This window comes from Kogia breviceps, chromosome 2 (genome assembly GCF_026419965.1).
Source record: "Kogia breviceps isolate mKogBre1 chromosome 2, mKogBre1 haplotype 1, whole genome shotgun sequence".
NCBI lineage: Eukaryota > Metazoa > Chordata > Mammalia > Artiodactyla > Physeteridae > Kogia > Kogia breviceps.
The window spans coordinates 6407048-6430480 of NC_081311.1; the positions used below are offsets into that span (position 1 = coordinate 6407048).

Genomic DNA, 23433 nt, shown 5'->3' on the forward strand with positions numbered 1-23433 from the left:
GAGAACACAGTACAGAAATGTACAGCAAAGCACGATGCACCTTAGAGGAACAGGGCGAGCAGGTGCCGATCTTGAGGAGCGTAGCAACCTCTCAAAACACACAGGCCGCTGGACTGGAGCAAGTGAGGAAGAGAGGGGGTGGAGGCGAGGTTGAAGACAGGCAGGTGGCAGAGGTGTAAGGTGTGGGCCATATGAAGAGTCTGGAGTTGATCCTAAGCGCGGTACAAAGCAACTGGAGACTCCGTTTTAAGCAAGGGTAACCTCTTCTCCATATATTTTAAAGACCCCTCTGGCTGCTAAGTGAATGCGCTATAGGGACAGTAGTGAGAACGGAGACTAGCCTCAGAGGCTGCTGCAGATGCCGGACCCACTGTGAAGGTACCACTACCACTTAGGCAGTGTGATGTTCTAGGCAGGAACCAGGAGTAACTACAGGTGTGTCCAGCTTCAGCAAATGGATACGGTAATGGTGTATTAGTGAGAGACGCAAAGATACTCCCTCTTATGCACCCAGAGTTCTCCCAAGCATCTGATCTGATCTGTCGCAAAACTGTGATGGGCCTCGGGGGCAGTACCCGTTCCCCCCGTGGTGAGTGGGGCTGTCACTTCTGCTGTGCGGCGTGACCCTAGAGGACCCAACTTATCCTAGAAATGCAACTGGATTGTCTCCACGTAAACCACAGAAAGTATTCGTTCTACAAAGGCAGAGCAAGCCACTGAGAAGTTCAAACTAACCAAAATTCTACAGGCACATATTCCCCAGGCCTGGGAAGTGCCGTCACGTTCGGTACCTCTCACCAAAAATAATAATCATTTTTTTGTTTTAAACAGATTTATGCAATTGGCACCACAATACTATTTCAGTAATCTGCCTCCTAGTGAAAGTAAGGATATTCTACAGCAAGTGATGGATCACCTATCACCCATTTCAACAATGAAAAAGGAACAGAAAATGTGTGAGAAGTGCCCTGAAACTACTGAACAAAGATGCACTATACAGTGACTCTCAAGAACCTTCTACACAAAACCTGATGTGCAATGAATATCCCAAAGGCAGCCTAACAGTTGGTGCGCTGCAGGGACGCGCCGACGTGATGCGAGGATGGACGTCACACCCCACACCGGAGAGTCTTGAAAAGAATAACACTTTTTGCATATTATTTAACAACTAAAAATAGAAGTTTTTATTGAGTTCTTTAAATTACTACTCCATGTTTTTCTTCTTATTGGAAAAGTTTTTAATCAACCATTCTTAATTTGACCAAACTTTTAAAAAGCAAAGATGTTTTGTAAATGTGTCACAGACACGGGTGACAGGACCCTACTTTTTGTAGAGGACCTTAATCTGAATAAAGCCGTGCGTTTCTCAGTGAATCTCCACTGAGTCGTCTGGTAATCTGTACAAAAACAAGCCCACCGCTGTCCACGGGAAATGGGTTAGACAGATAGATGCTCTTTCAGTTTATCCATGATTTCATTCATTTCGTCGCCTGGAATTAACATCACAGTTCGCAGGGGCTTCATTGGTACATCATCAAAGGACCATCGGCCTCCCAGACACGTGTCGCTCTCCTCCTGCACTGAGTAGTTGAACTTCAGGATTGCCTTCTACACCAAAGAACCATAAATTTGAAATTCAGACAAGCTGAAGGCAAAACTCACTTAACTGATAACAAAAAAATACTATGTTTGGCATGTTTAGTAAGACCGACAGCTAAAGGAGGCAAAACACAGAATCAGAGAAGCTCAAACGGGACAGTCGGGCAGACATTATAAAACACTCACCAAATAGATTTCTCACTTACATGAGGGGTATGGATAGAAGTGCTCCATTTCTAAGAGGGGAGGGAACAAGCAGCTAAGTAATATTAACACTACTACCCAGCTGTATACTGCTTATAATTCTGAAGTCGCTCATATTCATAATCTCATTTGACTCTCAAAATAATCTCACGATACACAAGTGAAATTAAGACTCATACAATTTGACAGTTAGTGAGAAGAATCATCTGTAAATGCTGGTCTTATCCATCGTCCCAGCTGCTTCCTTAGCGTAAAGCTGTCGAGTGAAGACCAGCAGGGCTGCGTAACCAGCCCATCTTAAAACACCCATTACATACGCATCCCTGACATGGTCTGCCTGAAGTGCTGAGGCACACATTTTTAAAAATTTAATTTTCACTTATTTACTTCCTGAAAAACAAGGGCAGAGCTGAATGCATATAGTGCTTTAGTCTTTAGTGGACGCCTTAAAATAAGTGATATCATCCAATCCAGGAAAATACGTCCTCCTCAGAGATGTATTTAACATTTTTGAGAGGAAGGCAGCATAAGAAAGTGTACGCTCTGGTGTCTGGTTGTCCGTCACGGCACAAGCTTTTACAGGGAGAAAGTGCTAGAAATCCCACCAACGGGGTGGCCTCCAGGACTAAGGGCGGCACGTGAGCGGCGTCCACCCCGTCCTCCACACCGACCACATGGTGGCTCCCAAAGCTCCCTCGGACTCAACGCCCCCATCTGCGCACACAGGCTGCTGTTCCCCTCCCAGAGCCGGTGAGGATAAAGGTCTCAGTAAGCGTGTCGTCAGCGTGGTAATCACCTCCTCCCCACTCTCACTGTGTTACTAGCTCCTATAGCTGCTGGAGATACGGAGGTTGAAAAACAGGATGGCCACAGTCGAAGGACTTCGACATAAAATGGGAGAGCAATAAATCCTGATTATTATCAAGAAAATCCGTATTTACATCTAAACAGAGATGGAACAGGACGGTCTTACCTCATAGAAAAATTCTTCTTCTGCATTTGCAAACATTAACTCATCTTTCTTTTGGTTGCTCCATTTCTTTTTGGAATTGCTTTTTCCTGCTTCCACAAACGTCTTGCTAATCAGAAGGTAGAAGTAACACTTCCCACACGGCTTGTCAGTTTTGTGCGCCTCTGCTAGTTCTTTCCTACGAGGCATACACACACACAAGGTTTGGCTGATGGGTGAGGCGAGATCCATCAACAAACCAGAGCACAGAGAAAACCGGTGAGGCCTCTTCTCTGGGTTCTGCTGTGATGCAGGCTTAATGGACAGACATTAGATCTGGACGCTTCTAAAGCAGTGAGTTTTCTTTACGCGTCCAGGTGCACATTCAATTGACTGTGGCAGCGCCTCTTATAATAAATGGTACGATGACTCTCAGATTATGCTCTGAGCTGTGGATACACAGCAACTAACAGAGGAATCTCAAGTTCACACGTCACTGCTCTGTTAAAAATACCTAAGAATCTGGATTTTCTAAAACAACAAACATTAACTGAAGCACACAAAGGCACACGGCCACGACCAATGCCATTACAGCACGTGACCACTACAATCTCCAATCACCACGTCTGGGACTCATTTCTGACCTCCTGCAGGAATGGCCAGACAGATGCCCCAAACTACCAGTCAATGAGATAGCAATGAAGCCTTTAATTCTTTTCTTCCTTTCTTTAAATCATACAATAACCCTGTGCATCTGACTAAACAAAAATGTAAAGAAACTCAGAACAACCCACTGCAGCTTTCTTCAATGGAGGATCGGGAGAAAGCAGATCACCCTCTCCTGAAACCAGATAAACATGAGCTCCAGCTCATCAGAAAAAAAGAGACAACGCAAAACAAAAAACACTTAGGCACCAGAAGTACAAAATGAGTATTAGCTGAGGGGTGAGGAGGAGTATGAGAGTAAAACTAAAAAGCAATGCATCTATAAAGGAAAAACGGGAAAGCTAAAGGTTTTCAGACTATGGTTACATTCGCACCAACTATTTCCAGAGAGATCACAAAGAAGTGCCGTGACCTCTGAGAAATAATATTCTGTAAAGCCTGGGGGCCCGCCTGTAATTTTATCCTCCTCTATTTCAAAGCACGAGCGATGTCAATTCTTAGCCCTTCTTACACTTAAAATGTTCTCGTAAACTTAAAACTCCTGACTTAAAAAACAAAATAACAAACCCTGAGAAGCCAGAGATGCGGTATCAGGACCATGGTTGCACTAGTCATAAAATATCCCAGTGGAATTTAGGAGTTGTACTGTTTGTTATTGTTGTAATTATTCAACATTTTATTTGTGTTACAGAAATCTGTCTGTGAAGAGGGTTAAAAGCTTTAGTCAAACGGAGGTAGAAAGTCTATATGAAACTCAACTATTTTTATACCATTTAAATCTCTAAGATTATTAAGCCTACTTTCACAATATTCCTAAGTAATTAAAACTCTTTTAAAAAGCCAATTATTAATAATGCATGCATCTCACAGGCACTCTCACCACTCGTGCTTACACCAAGGGCAGAACTCTTTCTATACCAACATATTCCATTTGGATCACGTTTCTGAATCCACCTGGGGAAAAAACTACCGTTCAAAGGCATTTTCCAAAGTGTCTTACTGAAGCTGTTGGTGCATGGGCAGCGCAATCTGTGGAGGAACGTTAATGAATCTTTCACTCAGCAGAAAGCCCACAGGCCTGGTGGCGTCACTGAAAAGCTTGTCCAGCTGTTCAACCACGCCCTTTTCACAGTTCTTCTCGCAGAGGCGTAAAATAAACTCTTTAATTTGTTCAGCACACGGAGTGCCCTACAAAGCAAAGAGAACGCTCACTTTTTATTACAGGCCACCACTTACAGGAGAGAACTCCCAAGCGAGAGCTAGCACTTTTTATCTTACAGGTGAGGGCAGTTTTCTGCCAAAACCCTTAAAACCTTGTATGTCATCAGTGTTGACTGCTTAAGTATTTCTCTAAAGTAACTACACCTGGTTATTTACCATCCCATAATCAGGGGTCAGAGAAGGTTATACTAACACTCAAGACATAATGGGATGGAAATTCTAATCCATCTCATAAAGACAGATGGAAGTAACTGGAAAAGTTCAATTAAAAATTACAATAAAGTACAGCCTGCATCTTATTCTAAGGAGGGGAAGCTGCTGGTTGTTTATTAGAACTCATCAATGAGTCAATAAAAAGTAATGAATGAAAATACAAATAAATGTCATTAAGTGTCCTCAACTTCAGAGAGCCACGAAGACTCAGAATCAAAACAGCTGCAGAGACAGCAAAACATCTCCTGTGTCAACACCAGCATCAGGACACCCATTCCTGAAAAGCCAGGTGACGATTCTCTATACCAGAGGCAGTAAATGACTTTAACTGGGTACAGAGTATTCAAAGGAAAACAAAAACACCTTCATACTGAAAAAAGGATTACAATTAAGATTTCACAAGAGCACACATATTTATAGTTAATAACATCATCTGATATAAAAGATACTTTTATCATGCATTAAATAAAATGAAGTCCTGAGGTTTTGGCCTAAGGAATAACCATTCTGACGCCAGCCAGGGAAACCAACCTTTCTTTCAGTTAAATTTAAAAGACTTATGAAGCCAAAAATCCCATCTTCATCCGCATCATCATCGCTGTCTTCTGAAACATCCGTTTGCTATTTTACAAAGAAAAAAACAATTAACTTTCTAATTGGTTGTCACGAAGTGCAATACCGAGTCTTGCAATCCAGGCCTCGTTTACCTTCCCACTTGCAAACGAGAACTGTTTCACCGTCATCACCTCAGAAAAGCACCGCGGGCTAACACTGTGCTCTCGCTCACATAACTTTACCTCCCTGATTCTGTCCTTTTCTTACATTCCGCATGATCTCCTTCTGCTCTAAATTTCTTTTTACTAGACTCTTAAGACATTTTCCTCAATGTCTTATAAATCCAGAGTAGATGAGGCCTCATGAAGGAAACCACTTGAGTCTGTTTTCTAAGCGGTCTGGCTGGAACCAGCCCAGCCTCGTTTCTCTGTGGGCCCACCACACTGTCTCACCTAAAGCCCATGCTTCCTGAGCACCGGCCGGTCCCCACCACTGATGAAGAGGGGGAGCAAGGCCTCCGTGTGCGTGGGTTGGAGAGAAGAAAACGGGGGCAAGAGAGGAAATGAGGAATCGAGGAAACAGAACTAAGAGGGAGATGCTTGACTCCACCTTGAACTTCCTGGCCCTGCTGTACCCGACTGGACGCGTGGTCCACATTTTCTTCTACCTGTTGCTTGTTTGCTCATCCCAGCTGTAAACTCCTCTCGCAGCATCCCCGCCCCCAGCACAGAGCCAGGCCAGACTAAGTCCTTGGGGAACAAGTGCTGAATGAATGAAATAAAATGAGGCTGCTGCTCTTCTACCGAAGGACAGCAGGGACCCACGACGGCCCGTCCGTCCCTGAACTTGTTCTGTGCGAAGCGGCACCAGCACCACGGGCTCAGCCAGGTGCGGTCGGCGGCGCCAGGGCGCCCCCCGGTGGCCGGGGCCTCAGGGCAGGGACAGAGAGCGGAGCGGAGCGGAGCCTGCCCGTGGGGCGGAAATCCAAGCAGACGGAGCTGCGGGAGGGGCCTGGGCTCCGGCGACGGAGGACGGGCTCCCGGATCCAAGCTGACGGTGGCACGGAGCGGGCCTCAGGCGAAGGGGCGACCGGGCTTCACAGCAGTACGCGTCCACTGAAGCTGGCGGTGCGGGAACACGAAGGGGGGCGGCTGCGGCAAGGCCCCGAAGGCCTGGGTCACCGCCGGAGCGGCTGCCGGACACAGGAGAGAGGCCTCGAGCTCAGCAGCGCAGGAGGGCACCGAGGCAGCCCAGGAGAGACTGACGCAGTCCCGGAGAGAGGACCAAGGGCACGTCGGCTCTTGGAGGAGAGGGGAGAGGAGCGCAGAAGAACGTACTGCGTGAACCCGCCCTGGTCCTCCAAGAGCAGCACGGCAGCTCCCGTGCACGTCTGACGACCCGCGGCCACCGTGGCAAAACCTGCGTGGTGCCGACGGACGGAAAGCCGGGGCAGGAAGAAGGCCCCTCAGTGTGAAGCCCTGAGACCCCCAAACCCCCCGTCGGTGAAAAACGAGCACGCCGGAACCCACTCGGCCTTCCTCCCCTGGACAGGTGGCCAGGCGCCCCGCCGGCAGCCCCGGCTCCGCCGCTCTGTGGCGTGGGCTCCGCCCCCGTCTCCCCCCACCACCACCCGCCTCCCCGGCCTGCCCCGAGGCCTGCCCCTCCCTTCCCTCTCCCGAGCCTCTTTGCTCAACACAATTCTTCGTGGCAGCCGAGTTCTGAGCAACCCGCTGCATGACGCCCGGGCCCTGAGACTCCAGCCTCGCGCCAGCCACGCACATGCAGTCCCCAGCCCCCCTCCCCTTCCCTCGGAATCGCCTTCTCTAGAAGAGTCCAAATCCCCTCAGTTCCAAAGCCTCCAGAGAAAGCTCTGGCAGTCCCTGTCCTAGGAACAAGCCTAGGAAGCCTCGGTCCCTGGGACACCTCAGGTGTCTCTGTGGAAGCCAAGGAAGCCATAATTGTAATTTAGACTTACTTGTGTAATTATCCAATGAAAGGCTGAATCCCCTGACTAGAGAATAAGCTTTTTCAAAAATAAAAGCAACTGCTTCTCATCGGTATGCATCAGGTCTCGGGACACTCATCAGCTAGAGCTCACGTGTGTCTGATGACAGAGCAGGCAGCTGCTTCTCCCCACTGCACTAATAAAGGGATGCCACCGAGGTGTCACCCTCTCATCTTCCTGACGCTGTGTGCTACAGGTTCTGAATGTTGGCAGCAGGTCTGAAAAGTGTCTGTTGCATTTAGTAATGAAGATGTTGGTGATCCCATCAGTCTCAGGACATCGGGAGAGTGTTGGGGTTTTGTAAAAGCCAGATTAAGGTGTTTAGGAGGAGAGGAAGTGGAAAGCAAATGCAAAATATCTTTCAGTAATTTTGGTCCAACTGAGATGGCTGAAGGTGAGGTCGTTTGAGTGGAACCTTAGACTGAGGTGGAGTTGTTCATTTTGCTTTTTTACAATAAGCTAGACAATAGGTGCTGGGAATAGAAAAAAGAAGACTTACGGGGACAGTTACGCATACAGAGCATGAGCCGCGTGCCACATGCTGTTCTAAGCATCTTCTCTCGTTCACCCCACCCCCCGCCAACCTACGAAGCAGGTACCATCCTCATCGTCAGAGATGCCCGCGGAGAAAGATGAAGGTCACCGGGCAGACTGTATTTTCCACAGAAGGCTGAAGTGATTTTTCCTATCCCACATTCTCTTCTGACAAAGTGACCTAGACACTCCTCCCACCGAGAGGGGAGGTCCATGTGCCCTCCCCTTGGACCTGCACAGGCCATCACGTCTGCTGATCAAAGGAATGGTGGAAATCACTGGGTAACATAAGATGCTCTGCACTTCTGCCTGGCTCTCTTGGGTAGGGAGGCCCACACTCCAGAGACTGAGGCCCATGGTTCCAGCTGGGCTCCCAACAGAGACACAGGAGTGAACCATCTCGCAAGGAAATCCGCGAGCCCCGTGCTGAGCCTCTGCAGCTAATGTGCCTGGAGCGAATACGAGCTGTCCTCACTGAGCTCTGTCCAAAGTGCAGAGTCACGGGCCAAACAGAGTACTGTTGCTGTCCTAAGACTCGAAGCTGCAGGGCAGTCTGTCAGGCAGCAGAAGAAGCGTAGAGCCAGCGGATGGTACATGCAGAGGCAGGTTTGTCCCAGTCCTGCTCCGTCCTCCTCCAAGTGCCAGCCCCTGCTTTGCATGACACCACTCAAGGCTTTCCCCCCTTTCCCACTCCTGTCACTCCTGAGTCTCCTTGGCAGGTTCTGCCACTTAGCTCACCTCCCCAACTAACGCTGTTATGACCAGACTCTGTCCCTGCCCTCCCTGGACAACTTCACTACTCCCACGACTTCAGTGACCATATATGTCCTGAAAATGCCGCAGTCTCCAGCTGCTGCGCAACGTCTCACTTGCATGTATCACAGGCTAATCAAACGCAAAATGTACAAATCCAAACTCGTGTTCCCCTCTTAACCTGATCCTCCTCCATGCTTGCTACCTTGGTTCTCCAGCCAGACACTAGGGTATCATCCTCAACTGCTTTTCCACTCACTCTCAGACCCAACCATTCATTAAGTCCCGTTGTATTTCACCTCCCCAATATCTTCTGAATTAGCCCACTTCTCTCCCTATCTGCTGCCACAACCTAGATCACTGCATTTAATAACCCTGAATTGCTGAGATGGACTTCTAACCAGTAATACTTTCCAATTTGAGTTTCTGGCCTACTTGCTATAAAACAGGAGGAACTTAGGATAAAGAACTAATTTAATCAGAATAAACACAACTGTCCTGCTTACCTTAATCACACTCCCGATATGGTTCTGTTGAATTAAGAGATCTGTTAGTTCTGCAGTATTCACAGGAGCTTTTAGGAAAAGCTAAGAGGAGAAAAAAATATATTTTAAATTAAAACCAAAGTATGAGACTTCCCTGGTGGCACAGTGGTTAAGAATCCGCCTGCCAATGCAGGGGACACAGGTTCGAGCCCTGGTCCGGGAAGATGCCACATGCCGCAAAGCAACTAAGCCCGTGCACCACAACTACTGAGCCTGTGCTCTAGAGCCTGCGAGGCACAACTACTGAGCCTGTGTGGCAAAACTACTGAGCCCAAGATCCACAACTACTGAAGCCCACGCACCTAGAGCCTGTGCTCTACAACGAGAAGCCACCGCAATGAGAAGCCCGCGCACCGCAACGAAGAGTAGCCCCCGCTCGCCGCAACTAGAGAAAGCCCGCGCACAGCAACGAAGACCCAACGCAGCCAAAAATAAATAAATAAAAATAAATAAATTTATTTTTTAAAAAAATAAAAAAAATAAAACCAAAGTATGATTTCTAATAAAACTTCTAATTTCCATATTCAAATAAAAATAATGAAATTTCAATGATGTGACCAGAAAGATGACCCAAAAAAGCAATCCCAAGAGGAAAGAAAAGCCAGAGCAAATCAAAGTCAAGGCACAGAAATTTGAGACGAGGCAGTGGGTGGTAATACAGGTCTTGGGGAGGGGAGGAGACGAGAGGGGAGGAGGCTGGACTGGACACTGGAGACTCTAAAGGGTGGCGAACCAAAGCCATCTTATGTGGAGTAAAGGAGTACGGAGAAGCAGCAAGCCTGCTGCTTGTGGCACCAGATGGTGGAATCAGTGACAGGGCTGTTCTGTGAAAATTCCTTTAACCCCACAAAGCTTAGAAATGAACTAGAGAAAAACAAAATAATAGCTCAAGTAATTAAAATATGAAAGAAAGAGTATTTTAGAACACAGAATACTTAAATATTATAATCAAAGGAAGGGGTCTGGGAGCAGAGGCACAAATAGGGAGTTAGCCCCGGAAAAGAAAACAATTCTTCCTTCCAGGCAAAGTGGAGAGGGTAGGAATGGGAATTCTAAAATAGAAAAAATGAAATCTGACAGAACTTATATTGAATGGCCTGGAATTTCTCAGAAGAGCAAATGCGTGTGTAATGAATAAAAGACAATACCTGCTGCAGTAATTTCTTAATTCCGTCGTAATCGTTATCTGAGATAGAATAAGCTTCGAATTCAATATTCACTTCCTGTAAATGACACACAAAATAGGTCATCATACATAACTCACTAAGATAATTCAGGCATTATTTTCCCTCCCCACCTCATTCTTTTTGGCTCTATCTCCACCTATGGAACATGCCAGAAAAAGGACAAAAAGAAGAAAATGTTACCAAAAGAACTATAACTGCCTAGGCTTCAAAATAAGCAAACATTGCCAAGACTGCCATCTGCACAGATGACAAAGCACCTTCACACCATCTCCTCATTTGAAACAAAAGCCCGAGAAGAACAAAGCATTCAGAGTGACCTAGTTTTGATGTTGAGAAAGTCTGTTCTGGATAAAGCAGATGAGAAATTATTATTTACCTGACTGCAGTAAGAGTGAGCAAAGAACAAAATCACTTCAAAAGTCCTTGGCATCGCCTAGAGCTTGATTCAGCCCATGCTTCATTCACTGGGCAAGAATTTACTGAGTACCCCTCTGTACCAAGCACTGTGCCAGGCACTCAAGATGAAAAGGTGAGCAAAGCAGACATGAATGATCATGCCCTCCTGGAGCTTATGGTTTAGGTGGGAATACAGATATTAAGGAAATAGTCATGGAAATAAATATAAGCTTACAACTATGCATGCTATAAAACACAGGTGAATGGTGCTATAACAGCTTAAGAAATAGGAGGCTGGAAATTCAGGAAAGGCTTCCCTTAGAGAAGTGACACTTGAGCTGGGAACCTAGGACCAGTAAAGAGAGTTCCTGGCACAGCACAGACGAAGGCCCTGAGGCAGGAGGAAATATGGTGAGTACAAGTAACTAAAAGGTGTGTGTAGCTAGGCTTCCCGATCTATCTCTGTAAAACAACAATAATAACAGACTCTAAGAAGCAATGCCACTGAAATATTCCATAAATAAATGAAAGGATTACTTCACTCCAAAAAAAAAAAACTTAAAGGCTTTTAAGTGCTAAATAAGATCAGTCCTTGAGGATCCTAAGTCATGCATTATTAGTATTACTATTATTGCTGGAGAGTAAATTCTCACAAGCAGAATTAGTGAATCAGAGGACTTATACACATTTTAAAGTTTTGATGTTGTCAAATGGCCCCCCAAAAAGGGTGCATCAATTTATAGTCCCACCAGCAGCATATGTAAGTGCCTATTTTCTTTTTTTTTTCTGTTGTGGCCTCTTCCGTTGCGGAGCACAGGCTCCGGATGCGCAGGCTCAGCGGTCATCGCTCGCGGGCCCAGCTGCTTCACGGCATGTGGGATCTTCCCGGACCGGGGCACGAATGCGCGTCCCCTGCATCAGCAGGCGGACTCTCAACCACTGCGCCACCAGGGAAGCCCAGTGCCTATTTTCTTTCTTACACTATCATCAGTGACGGTTACTACACAAATTTCCAACCACTGGCAAATGGACAGATTATCCATGTTAACGCAAGAAGCACTGAATTCTATAACCCAAAGTTAGCAAAAGCCTGTTAAAGATCTAAATAAAAAATGGTGAGACCACATTTAAGGCAAGGGGCCAAAGTAAAGAGCTGCTTTGTAAGGGAAAGCTCTGTTCCAGGGAAAATATATTATAGACCCACACCACAGTCATAGCACTAATCCTGCACCCATGCTTGCCCTGCTCACATTTATCTCTGACTTTATTCCCCCATCACTCTCTTCCTTATTCTGATCCCGCCATATTAGCTGTCTCTCTGTCCAATAACCATGAGGACTTTGGATTTTCATACAAATGAAACGGGAAGCCATTGGAGTGGTCAGAGCAGGGAAGTGAGAACAGATCTACATTTTTCCTTTTTTTGGCCGCGCAGTGCGGCACGCAGGACCTTCGTTCCCAGGCCCGGGATCAAACCCATGCCCCCTGCAATGGAAGCGCGAGGAGTCTTTACCACTACACAGCCAGAGAAGTCCGTAGACCTACATTTTAAAAAGATCTTTCTGCTGTGGGAGGAGAAGAGATTGTAGGGGAACAAGAACGGGAAAAGGCATGCCAGTTAAAAGTTACCACAGAAGTCCAGGCAAGAGATGGTGGAAGGGTGGACTTAAAGCGTTGCAGAATCACTGATGAGAAACGTCTAGCCAATAGAATTTACTGATGCGGGATGAGGAAAAGGGAGGAATTACACTTAACTTTCGGGTTTTGGATTTGAGCAGCTGATGAATTTGGCAACCATTTATGTAAGCAGATACGTCAGGTGGTCCCTGAGAAAAAGAACCAGGAATGGCTTTCTTGACATAAGAGAGTCCTAGTTCCTCCTCAGGTGATATCCGTAATATCTGAGTTCTGCAGGAACTAAGGCCTCCACCCAGGTGGAGGACCGAATTATGATGCTGACCCTCCAGACTTCAAATCAGCTAAAGCTTGGACTCTGTTGACCTTTGCCCCAATTTTATGCTGAATTCACCTCTGCTCAAGCCCCCTCATGAATATGCACGTACCCTTAGCTTAAAACAGCAGCGTTGCTATTTGGGGGAGACACTGCTTTGGGAAAGACCCTCGGTGTTCTCCTTATTTGCGGCAAGTATTAAATCCTTCCTTCTCCTAATCTTCAGCTTGGTTGGTTGTGCTTACTGGCTCGATCACCCTTCAGGTAACATTTAAAGAAATGGCAAAGATTAGGATCAGGGCCATAAATTACCAATTCTGCCTGGCAGGTGTTAAGTTCGGGGCTACCTGTTAGACATTCCGGGGTCTTCAGGACCATTCCGTCCTAATTATTCATTCAACAAGTGTTAACTATCTCTAGTGCCAGGCTCTACGGTAGGACCCATATGTTCTAGGAGAACATATCACCAGGACTTGGTCTGAAGGGCAGAAAAGACAGCTTAGTTGAGATCTGAACAAGGAAGGGAAAACACTGCAGGAAAAACGCAGCGCGTAGAGAGGAGCAGGAGGCTGGCCTTCGAGAAACGGGAAGGGGGCCGCCGTGAGGGAGGCAGGCACCGCGAACCCGGCGGGGGTGCTGCGCAGGGAGGGTAGAGGATGAACTCGGGGCCCCCGGCGGCCCAGAAGGATTTGGGGCTTTAGCCTGAGAACTAAAAAAGGCCACCGAGGACGGTGCCGTTGCGGCGGTGGGAGGGCCCACGCACCCGGCCGGGACAGGACTTTTGAAAGTAACTTTCTGTGGCTGCGATATGTAAAAGACCGAAGTAAAACCTGAGTGAGAACCTTTTCTCACCTCCAGTTTCTGCTTAAGGACCCTCAAGTACGGGGAACTCGCTACTCCAAGCAGCTCACACACTCACAGGGCCTTTGGTTGTCGGAAAGTTTTTTCCCAGACATAAGCCAAACCGGGGTCGCGTGTGTTTCTCACCTCACTGACGACTTCGTCGTCTTCATCCTCTTCTTCGTCACTGTCTTCGCTGTCTTCGTCCTCATCCTCGAGTTCATCATCCTCGTCCTCATCGCGCGGAACCGGAGACCCGCAGTCCACGGCACGCCGCTTGGGCCTGGACGCCATGCTGCCCGGCCTCTCTGCGCCTGCGCAACTCCCATGAGCCCGCCCTTCCGGACCCACCCATTACAAGCGGAGGGGGTAGGAGGTGACGAAGAACCTAGGCGCGGAGTCGGCGTCAACCCCACTGGCCCTGGTGGATTCCACAGCCTTGATACCTAAGAGTCAAGTCCAATCTTGGGTCCTATCTTTGTCTTTTCTTCCTCCTTCCATACATTCTCAAGCCTTTCCAAAGTTCTCTCTCTCCTTCGCGCAGTGGTTCGACCCATCTCCGCCAGATATCCGGGGGCCTGGGTGTCGGTGCGCATGCGTGAGCTCCAGCTGAGTTAGGCTGGGGCTCCGCGACTCCTGGCGCCAGTGCTGGTGCTTGGGGCCCGGGGAGGGCCGTCGCCATGGCAACCCCGGCCACGCGGTGAGGGGGGCCGCCCTCCCGGCTGGTCGCTCCCGAAGCCTCGCTGCCTGCTAGTGGAAACCGTGAGATTCCGCCCCCGACTGGGCGCCTGCCGAGTGCCTCACCAGCCAGACGAGGTAGGTGTCGCCCGCGCACGGTACCGACGACTACGCGGCGTTCCGCAGGTGCCAGCCTGCTGCCCTGCCGGTGTGTGACGAGTCGGGAGCGGAACGCGGAGGCCAGTGCTGGCCTGGGTGCTGGGCCGTAGTCCTCGGGCAGTGGTCGGTCCCGAATGGAAGGTCGCCGGATCTGTGCAGATGCCCTCACGCCTGGTTAAGGCCCAACCCTGCGGGCGCGCCCCAGCACAGTCGATGGTATACAGCCTTGTCAGTGATGAATGAAACCGATCCTGAGCGCATTTCTCAATCTGAAAATTTTAAATCAGGGATCAACCTTGTATGCTTCAGGGCCAGTGGGGATTTCGAAATTAGACTTGAGCCTCCTTGGAGAGAACAGAGTGCAGGGGACTTTGGCAAGGTAGAGAGCGTGTACCGGGCAGCTGCTGCCAGCTGTGGCCGAGTGGAAATGCCGCCCAGTGTGGTCAGTTCTCACATTTCAACAGAACCTGGAGTTCTGGACTTCTACCAAAAAAATCTTGATTTGTAAAACTTGTGCCAAATAAAATTCATCTACCGGTCAGGTTTACCCCACACGCTGCCAGTTTTCAGCCTGTTGTAAAGAATACTATTTGGAGAGAAAGTCACAAATTAGAGAAGACATTTGCTTTCTGAAAGTGAGGTCTATGGCTTCCCTTTTTTTCTGTCTGTAAAATGAGGAGATTAGGTTGGATGAGTGTGACTGCAAAAATGGAATGAGCTGTCCCCAAGTTGTGAGATTGGATGTTGGAGAAGTTTAAGCAGAAGTGTGATAACCTCTCAGTGATCCTTCAGCATCAGGAAATGGAAGCAGGATACCTTAAGGGTCCTCAGAGCCAGAGCCCCCATGATTGTGTTCTGTCTTTCTTAGCAGTCTTGCCTACCAGGCCACAACATGGAATATAATATGTGTAAACATCAGGGCTTCACATATGATGGCATAGCTTAAAATGGCCCCTTTGGGTCCTACAACAATGTAAAAACATCTTCCAATAATGCACGAGAGAGGTAGCTGTAAAGAAAGATCTATAAAAGGCTAAGATTAGAAAAAGACTTAGAAGGCACTGTGCCAGCCTATCAATAGAGCTACACTGAAATGTCATGGGTGATTTTTTTCCCTGTTTCTCTATACTTTATCGTGGTAAAAATACACAGAACATAAAATTTACCATTTTAAGCGAGTGTCCAGTTCAGTGGCATTAAGTATGTTCACATTTTTGTGCAACCTTCACCACCATCCCTCTCTAGAGAATTTTCATCTTGCAAAACAAAATTCTGTACCCATTGAACACTAACTCTGCAATCTCCCTTACCCCAGTCCCTGGAAAGTGATTTTCCTTCTCTATGAATTTGTCTATTCTAGGACTTCGTATAAGTGGATCATACAGTATTTATCCTTTTGTGGCTGGCTTGTTTCACTTAGCATAATGTCTTCAAGCTTCATCTTTGCCATCGCATGTGTCCGAATTTCCTTCCTTTTTAAGGCTGAATAATATTCCATTGTATGTATTTTTGTTGTTGTTATCCATTTATCCATGGATGGACACGGGTTGCTTCCACCTTTCAGTAATTGTAAATAATGCTGCTATGAATGTGGGTGTACAAATACCTGTTCCACTCCCTACTTTTAATTTTGGGGGGTATATATTCAGAAATGGAATTGTTGGATCGTATAGGAATTATATTTTTAATCTTTTGAGGAGCTATACTTTTTTGTATTTTGCAAATTTTCCACAATAAGCATGTATTGCTTTGATATGAGAAGGGGGGGAAAGCCTTACTTTGTGCCCTCGGACTAGTACCCAGTATTGAGCTCATGGTCAGAGTGTGAATGAGTAGCAAATGTGAATAAATGGACTACCGTGGTTTTGTCATTCAAGAAAATATGGTACTGACCCCAGGGAACTTCGCTTAGTCAGAGACTAGATTGCTGACCTGCTGGTCCAGTCTTCACCTTCAGCTCAGAATTTATCTTAAAGGAGCAGAGAGGTGGTAGCAAGTGCTTGGGAGAATGGGGATGGGCTCCAGACTTCACCTGGAAAGAGGTGAAACTTCACCTCTGCCACTTACTGTGTTGGGTGACCTTGAGCGTGTTACCCAACCTTCAGAGTTTTGGTTTCCTCTTCTGTAATAAAGGAATAATAATACCTTCCTTGCTGGTTTAAATGAAGATTAAGATCTTGCATGTAAAATGCTTAGCCTGGTAAATCACACGGAGTATGTGCTGGGTTAAAGGTTGGCTGCTGTTATTGCTGATCTCAGAGCAGCAGGACATGGTTAAAAAGTGTGGGTTTGAGGGGTGGCTCTTTCTTACCAGCAAAGAGGCCTTAATCAAGTCAGTTCCCTGTCTCTTTAAGGAAAAGTGACCATCCCCCCTGCTCAGAAGTCGCTGGGTAAATCTAAAGTGTGAACAAATGTTACTGAGCATCTACTATGGGGAAGAAAGTCCCTCAGAAAAGCCAGTGGTTCAGAGGACCCAGCCCATTTTACAGATGCAGGAATTGAGACCAAGAGGAGAACAGCATAGACCAGAACCCAGGCTTCAGCCCCTCTAGCACAAGCTTCTTCCACTCCACGAGGCCTCTTGTCAAAGTTCAAAGTGGTTCACGTACAATCCTCCTTGTCTAAAAGCTTGAGAATACCCCTGCCTAGCTTTTGTTCCTGGCTTCCTCGTATTGCTGCAGTACAGGTAACAGGTGTCAACTGAAAAACAAAAACTGCGCAACAGGGCTTCCCTGGTGGCGCAGTGGTTGAGAGTCTGCCTGCCGATGCGGGGGACACGGGTTCGTGCCCCGGTCTGGGAAGATCCCACATGCCGCGGAGCGGCTGGGCCCGTGAGCCGTGGCCGCTGAGCCTGTGCGTCCGGAGCCTGTGCTCCGCAATGGGAGAGGCCACAACAGTGAGAGGCCCGCGTACCGCAAAAAGAAAAAAGGAATCCACCTACCAATGCAGGGGACATGGGTTCGAGCCCTGGTCTGGGAAGATCCCACATGCCACGGAGCGGCTAAGCCCATGCGCCACAACTTCTGAGCCTGCACTCTAGAGCCACAACTAATGAAGCCTGCACACGTAGAGCCCGTGCTCCACAACAAGAGAAGCCACCGCAATGAGAAGCCGGTGCACCACAACGAAGAGTAGCCCCCGCTTGCTGCAACTAGAGAAAGCCCGCGCACAGTGACCAAGACCCAACTCAGCTAAAAATAAATAAAAGAAAATAAATTTATTTAAAAATAACAAAACAAAACCGTGCAACATGAGAGCTGTGAGTTCAGTTTCATTTGGGGCTTCCTGAGGACTACAGCCCAGGAGATGGCCTTTCCGATAGCTTAGAGGAGCTGCTCGGAAGAGGTAGGGGGAGGTCAGCAAATATGTGATTCTGGTAAAGGGGGGTACATGCAATCAAGCACACATATTAGTAGAAGGATGCTGCTAGTCACAAGGAGCTGACATCTCCGTTAATGATTTTAGTGCTTTTATAGGTATGAGAAGATACAAGAAACTGGGTTCATAAAATTTTCTCCTGAAAATATCTAACTATTTGAAGGCCTGTTCTGCCAGATTTTCCAGAGCTCAGAGTGCCTCATTCCTGATCTCTGCCCTGAACTCCTTTCGGGTGTTTCAAAGGTCAGTGACTGCAGTGGCTGGTAACTTCATTCTTGTAGAGGCAGAGGGCGAACGACATTCTTCAGTTAGCACAGGAGTTTCTTACAGCAGAGAGCTTTCAACTTGGTCAAGAAGTGCAGGGAGAAAGGAATTTCCATGCTGTATTTCCACCACACTTGCAGCTTCAATCTGGATGAGACTGTATGCTTTTCCCAGAGCTGCCCTATCAGAGTACCACAACCTAGATGGCATAAACAGCAGAAATGTACTGTCTCAGGCTTCCCTGGTGGCACAGTGGTGAAGAATCCGCCTGCCAATGCAGGGGACACGGGTTCGAGCCCTGGTCTGGGAAGATCCCACATGCCACGGTGCAACTAAGCCCATGAGCTACAAATACTGAGCCTGCGCTCTAGAGCCTGCAAGCCACAGCTACTGAGCCTGTGTGCCACAGCTACTGAAGCCTGCACGCCTAGAGCCCGTGCTCCTCAACAAGAGAAGCCACCGCAGTGAGAAGCCCGTGCACCGCAGTGAAGAGTAGCCTCCCGCTCGCCGTAACTAGAGAAAGCCCGTGCACAGCAACGAAGACCCAACGCAGCCAACAATAAATAAATTTTTTCAAAAAACAGAAATGTACTGTTTCACAGTTCTAGGGGTTAAAGTTCTAAGATCAAGATGTCAGAAGGGTGGGCTCCTGAGGCCGTGAGGGGGAGTCTGTTCCGGGCCCCTCTCCCTGCTGCTGGTGGTTTGCTGGCACATCTTTGACATTCCTCAGCTTGTAGATGCATCACCCCGATCTCTGCCTTCATCTGCACTTCATGTTTTCCCTGAATGTATCTGTGTGTGCAAATTTCCCTTTTCTATAAGGATGCTAGTCATAAATGATAAGGGCTCACCCTAATGACCTCATTTTAACTTGATTGCATCTGCAAAGAGCCTATTTCCAAAGAAGGTCACATTCTGAGGTCCTGGGGGTTAAAAGAATTCAGAATATAAATTTTGGATTCAGTCCACCGCAGAGGCCAAGTACAGGGACTTGCCATTTCACTGCTTGCTCTTCACAGCAAGAGACTGGATGACTGGTGTTTGAACTTCTTGATGGGAACAGCTAAAGGAGTTCTGTGCGAAGGTGTACGTTGGCCACAGTGACATATTGCTGAGAAGGGGTTGGTTTGTTCACTTTTTGTGAACCCCCTTGCCTGCCCCAATCCCTAGAATACTCCAGGCTCTAGTAAACGAAAAGCATCTAAGCTGGCTTTACCCATCTTGAACGTATTCCGCATGAGTTTGATGCTGAACTCCTTTATTTGTTCATCCCAACAGACCTTCTATACAAAGTGGTTAGAATAAGGATACTTCACCCTAAATCATCTACCCCAGCAGAATACAAAATCTGAATCAGAGGAGCCCCAGACCCAGAGGCTCACTTTTGAAGCCTTTCTTCCACATCCTGGCAGTTCGCGGTAGGAAGTCCCTTGACTGTCTCTTTCTCCATACTTCGCTCATAGTTCTGTGGTTGTCCATCCTCCCCCACCAGCCTTGGAGTTCCTTGAGGGTGGGCACTGGGTCTGACTTGTCCCTTGCCCAGCATCGCAAAGAAGAGACTCAGTGTTTCTTGGATAAATGAAAGCAGTATGGCAGAGCCCCTGTCCTGCCTAACTGAGAGCCAACTTTCTGGCCCGGAAGGCCAGCTTGTCCTTTCTTAGTTCTCCTTGTGGCTGAAATTCAGGAGTTTCTACGAGGTGGCCAAGGCAGAACAAGGTACACGTGGAACCTCAAGGAGAAAGTCATGCCAAAGGGCCTTGCTCATTCACTCCCCAAGTGCATTGCATGGCATCCTTCCCTGACTTGCTTAGGGCCCGGAATGCCCGTCTCCATGCCTACCCTCGCTCTGGTGTCTCTCACGTGTGGGTGTGGGGCAGGGGGTTCACTTCTGGGACCTCTCTTGACCCCACTGCCTCCCTTGCCAGTTATGGCCGTATTTCTCTCACTCTTCTTAATAGCAGTACTCTTCTTATCTACAATTACATCTCTATGTCCACTTTATTCTGTAACTTATTCTGTTATGAACTGAATTTTGCCCTTCAAACTCTTATGTTGAAGCCCTAACCCCCAGTGTGACTGTGTTTGGATATAGGGCCTTTAAAGAGGTAATTAAGATTAAATGAGGTCCTCAGGGTAGAGCCCAAGTCCTACAGGACCGGTGGTGTCCTTAAGAGGAGGAGACGCCAGGGGTCTCTCTCTGCACAAGCACAGAGGAAAGGCCATGTGAGCACACAGCAAGAAGGCAGCAGTCTACAGGCCAGGAAGAGAGGCCTCATCAGGAACAAACCCTCATGGCACCTTGATCTTGGACTTCTAGCCTCCAGAACTGTGAGAAAATAACTGTTGTTTAAGCCCACTAGTCACTGGTGGTCTGTTAATGGCAGCCCAAGCTAAGACACACGCCAATCTGTTTTCCTTCTCCTTTGCCAGGATCCCTTCTACCCTGCATCCCTGACTGACATTGTGTGAGTGCTTTAGGGCTCTGTCCTGGGCCCCCTTCTTTCCTACCCATAACCGCACACGGTCCCGGGACTTTAAATACCATCTGTACACTGATGACGCCCAACTCTTTGTCCTTTGACCTGACTCCGTCCCCAAGCCCAACGCGCCTGCCTGATCTCTCCATTTGGACGTCGAATACCAGTACTCTTCAACTTTTCGCACTATGGCACAGCTAGTAAATGGTAATATTCATCCGGCACATTTCCAGAAATAGACGAGGATTTACCGCTTACGGCTAAAGGCAGGCAGCCCTGGCTGGGGTAGGCCGGTTGGCAATGGCAGTGAGTTCTGGCTGCCCTGGGCTCTGCCCAGCTGCCCCAAGGGCTGAGAGGACCCAGACCCCAGGCACAGCTGCGAACCTGTTCGCAGGACTCGGACGGGCCGGGGTGCGCTGGCGGGGAAGAGGCGCGTTCTCAGGTATAGTCGGCGCTGCTCTTCACGGCCTCACGCGGCGCTCCTGTTGTTGCAGTTGTCCAGCTGGAGTCACCTTGATTCCTTTTTCTCTCTACCCTGCGTCCAGTCCAAGTCAGTGCTCTTGGCTACACCTTCATAATATACCCAAGTGCAAAATCACTTTTCCCCACTTCAAATGCCAGTCTGGTCCAAGCCCATAACATCTCTCACCGAAACTGTTCCAGTATCCTCCCTATTTTACTCCTTTCTACCTTCAGGCTTTTCTCCGCACACGTGCAAGTGGTCCTGTGAAACGAAGTCAGAGCAGGTCAGTCCTGTGCTCAGAATCCTCCAGTGGTATCACATCTCATTCAGATAATAGGCAGAGTCCTCACCGCAGCCTGAGTGGCCCTGCACGGTGGCTCTGAGCCCGGGGCCCGTCTGCACCCCCTCGGAGCTCCCGGCGCTCTGGCCACCATTCTCATACTTGGCAGACACTGTGTTACTGAAACCTCTCATATTTCTTGCACAGGAATAAGAGTCTCCTCATTTCTAGTCCTGCATTTTTTCCATTCCATCAGGCCGTGTAAAACATTTGTGAACATCCATAGCCATTATAAGGAGAGTGACTCCATAGTTTACTGTCCAAAACGGGAGACTTTTGAGAGTGCAGTTGGGTGCCCCCAGTAATTACACCAGAACAACAGCTGTAAACTGGGACTGTCTTGGACAGACTGGTGTACACGGTCACCTGTATGATCAGGCCACCCAAGATGGCTGTTCTCTTGGTCTCTGCACATCCCCTGCTCGACCAGTCCCTGCCTCACCTACACCCTACTCACATGACTGACCTTTCCTCTCAGTCGTAGCGCCTACGATATAATCAGTAAATGCCTATGTACCTGCTCCTGGCGCCAGCTAGTGATTTTTGAAACCTTTGAATCCGAACTATCTCCACTATGATAACTTATCAAAGGGGCGGCCCCTATGCTGGTTTCCCTGGCAACTGGTGAGCCAACCTGACGTCAGCTCTCCCCATAACTGGTAACAGCCCTCTTCCCCAGGTAGCAGGGACTGCTGCCATGTCCTTCCCGCCGTCTGCCGCACACGGTGGGGTGTCACTCCAGGACCCTGCTTCAGACACGTAAGATCCCCCTCCATTCAGCCCCTGATGTCTCTGTCGCTGACTCTGGGCTCTTTCTTCGGTCGTGAGGCTGGGCAAGTACAGGGCTTGCAAGCCTTCAGGGTGCAGCTGAGCTTTGCCCTAACTATAAGGATAAAAATTCGGACATCTCCCCTACTCTTCCTGTCCCAGAATAGAAGAGGGCTATGGTAAAATCCCTTCCTGTGTTAAGTTGCAGGGACTCGGGATAGAGGGAAATAAGTAAAAAGTAATTAAGGTTAAACCCCAAATGAAAAACGTCATAATTGAGTGAAAATGTCGTGCTAAGTACTAGTTCACATGGAGGCTTATCACCCACCAGGAAAGGCTGTGTTGCCTCTTCCAGTCTTTAGATGGTGTGATGGGCATGGCTGGTGGGGGGAACTGAACTCAGACCCCGAGGCCTGGGCTCAGTACTGGCTCTGCCGCGGACTTCCCGTGTGAGCTCGGGCAGGTCCCCCCACCGCCACACCCCAACCTCAAGTTCCTCAGCTGAAAAGGAAGGATTGGCCATGCTGGGAACACACACACAGGTGCTTTTTCTTAGGAGACATAGTCCTGTAGACAGCACCAAAAATCAGTTCACCTCTGTCTAGTTGCCTAGGGCTTCTGTAACATATACCACAGAGCACATGGCTTAAGCAAAAGAAATTTATTCTCTCCCAGTTCCGGAGGCCAGAAATCTGAAGTCCAGCTGTCCGTGGGGCATGCCTCCTCTGAAACTCCTCGGGGAGGAGCCTTCCTTCCTCTCCCAGCTGCTGGGGGGCCCAGGTGTTTCTTGGCTTTGGCAGCATCTCTGCAGTCTCTGCCTCCTTCACATGGCCTTCTGTGTCTGTCAATATCTGTGTCTAGATTTTCTTCTCTAAGGACACCAGTCGTGTTGGATTAGTCATAGTTATATGGGACACTAATCCACCATGACCTCAGCTTAACTTAGTTACATCTGCAAAGACCCTACTTCCAAGTAAATTCACATTTGTAGGTACCAAGGGTTAGGACTTGTTCGGAGGGAACACAGCTCAATCAGTTGTGTCTTCCATGAGAGCTAGGGCACCTACACCTTTTGGGCTGGCTGTGTTTCCTCTGTGGTCCTAAGGATGGGAAACCGTGTGGGTGAGAAGTAGCAATGTTTGTCTTTCTCACTCTTGTTGGCTACATTTTGGAGATGACAGGAATGTGGGTTTCTTGTGCTAGGAATGACAGTCTGCACTGAGCTCTAGAAATATCCCGGTCCTTCCTTTGGCCTGTGAGAAACTGCAGTGATGCCACCATCTAAGCC

General features: G+C 48.2%; 3 protein-coding genes across 9 annotated transcripts in view; 2 read left to right on the forward strand and 1 right to left on the reverse strand.

The window, feature by feature from the left end:
* DHX32 (DEAH-box helicase 32 (putative)) overlaps positions 1 to 1374 on the forward strand; it is a 55350-nt gene extending 53976 nt beyond the window's left edge. For both annotated transcript variants that reach the window (XM_059053855.2, XM_059053856.2), the window contains one exon: positions 832 to 1374. In XM_059053855.2, coding sequence (XP_058909838.1) covers positions 832 to 1003 — 172 coding nt within the window. In that variant the 3' untranslated portion in view covers positions 1004 to 1374. The remainder of the gene's footprint in view (positions 1 to 831) is intronic.
* On the reverse strand, positions 1158 to 14177 carry BCCIP (BRCA2 and CDKN1A interacting protein). Of its 5 annotated transcripts, XM_067024336.1 has the most exons (8): positions 13766 to 13948; positions 10393 to 10467; positions 9206 to 9286; positions 5384 to 5473; positions 4419 to 4606; positions 2777 to 2951; positions 1806 to 1835; positions 1158 to 1608 (listed from the first exon to the last, which is right to left on the reverse strand). In XM_067024336.1, exons 1-8 carry the CDS (start codon positions 13910 to 13912, stop codon positions 1438 to 1440), a joined length of 957 nt encoding a protein of 318 aa, XP_066880437.1. In that variant the 5' UTR covers positions 13913 to 13948; the 3' UTR covers positions 1158 to 1437. The 5 variants fall into 5 exon arrangements, with proteins under 5 accessions (XP_066880437.1, XP_058909846.1, XP_066880438.1 ...); XM_059053863.2 differs by lacking the exon at positions 1806 to 1835 and having other exon boundaries at positions 13766 to 14177; XM_067024337.1 differs by lacking the exon at positions 10393 to 10467 and having other exon boundaries at positions 13766 to 13949.
* The window catches only part of UROS (uroporphyrinogen III synthase), a 34427-nt gene continuing 24977 nt past the window's right edge, over positions 13984 to 23433 (forward strand). The window contains exon 1 of one of the 2 annotated variants that reach the window (XM_059053865.2): positions 13984 to 14434. The gene's annotated coding sequence lies outside the window, so the exon portion shown is untranslated. Of the gene's footprint in view, positions 14435 to 22044; positions 22137 to 23433 lie in introns of those variants that run through there. The other variant, XM_067024340.1, reaches the window with a different exon arrangement.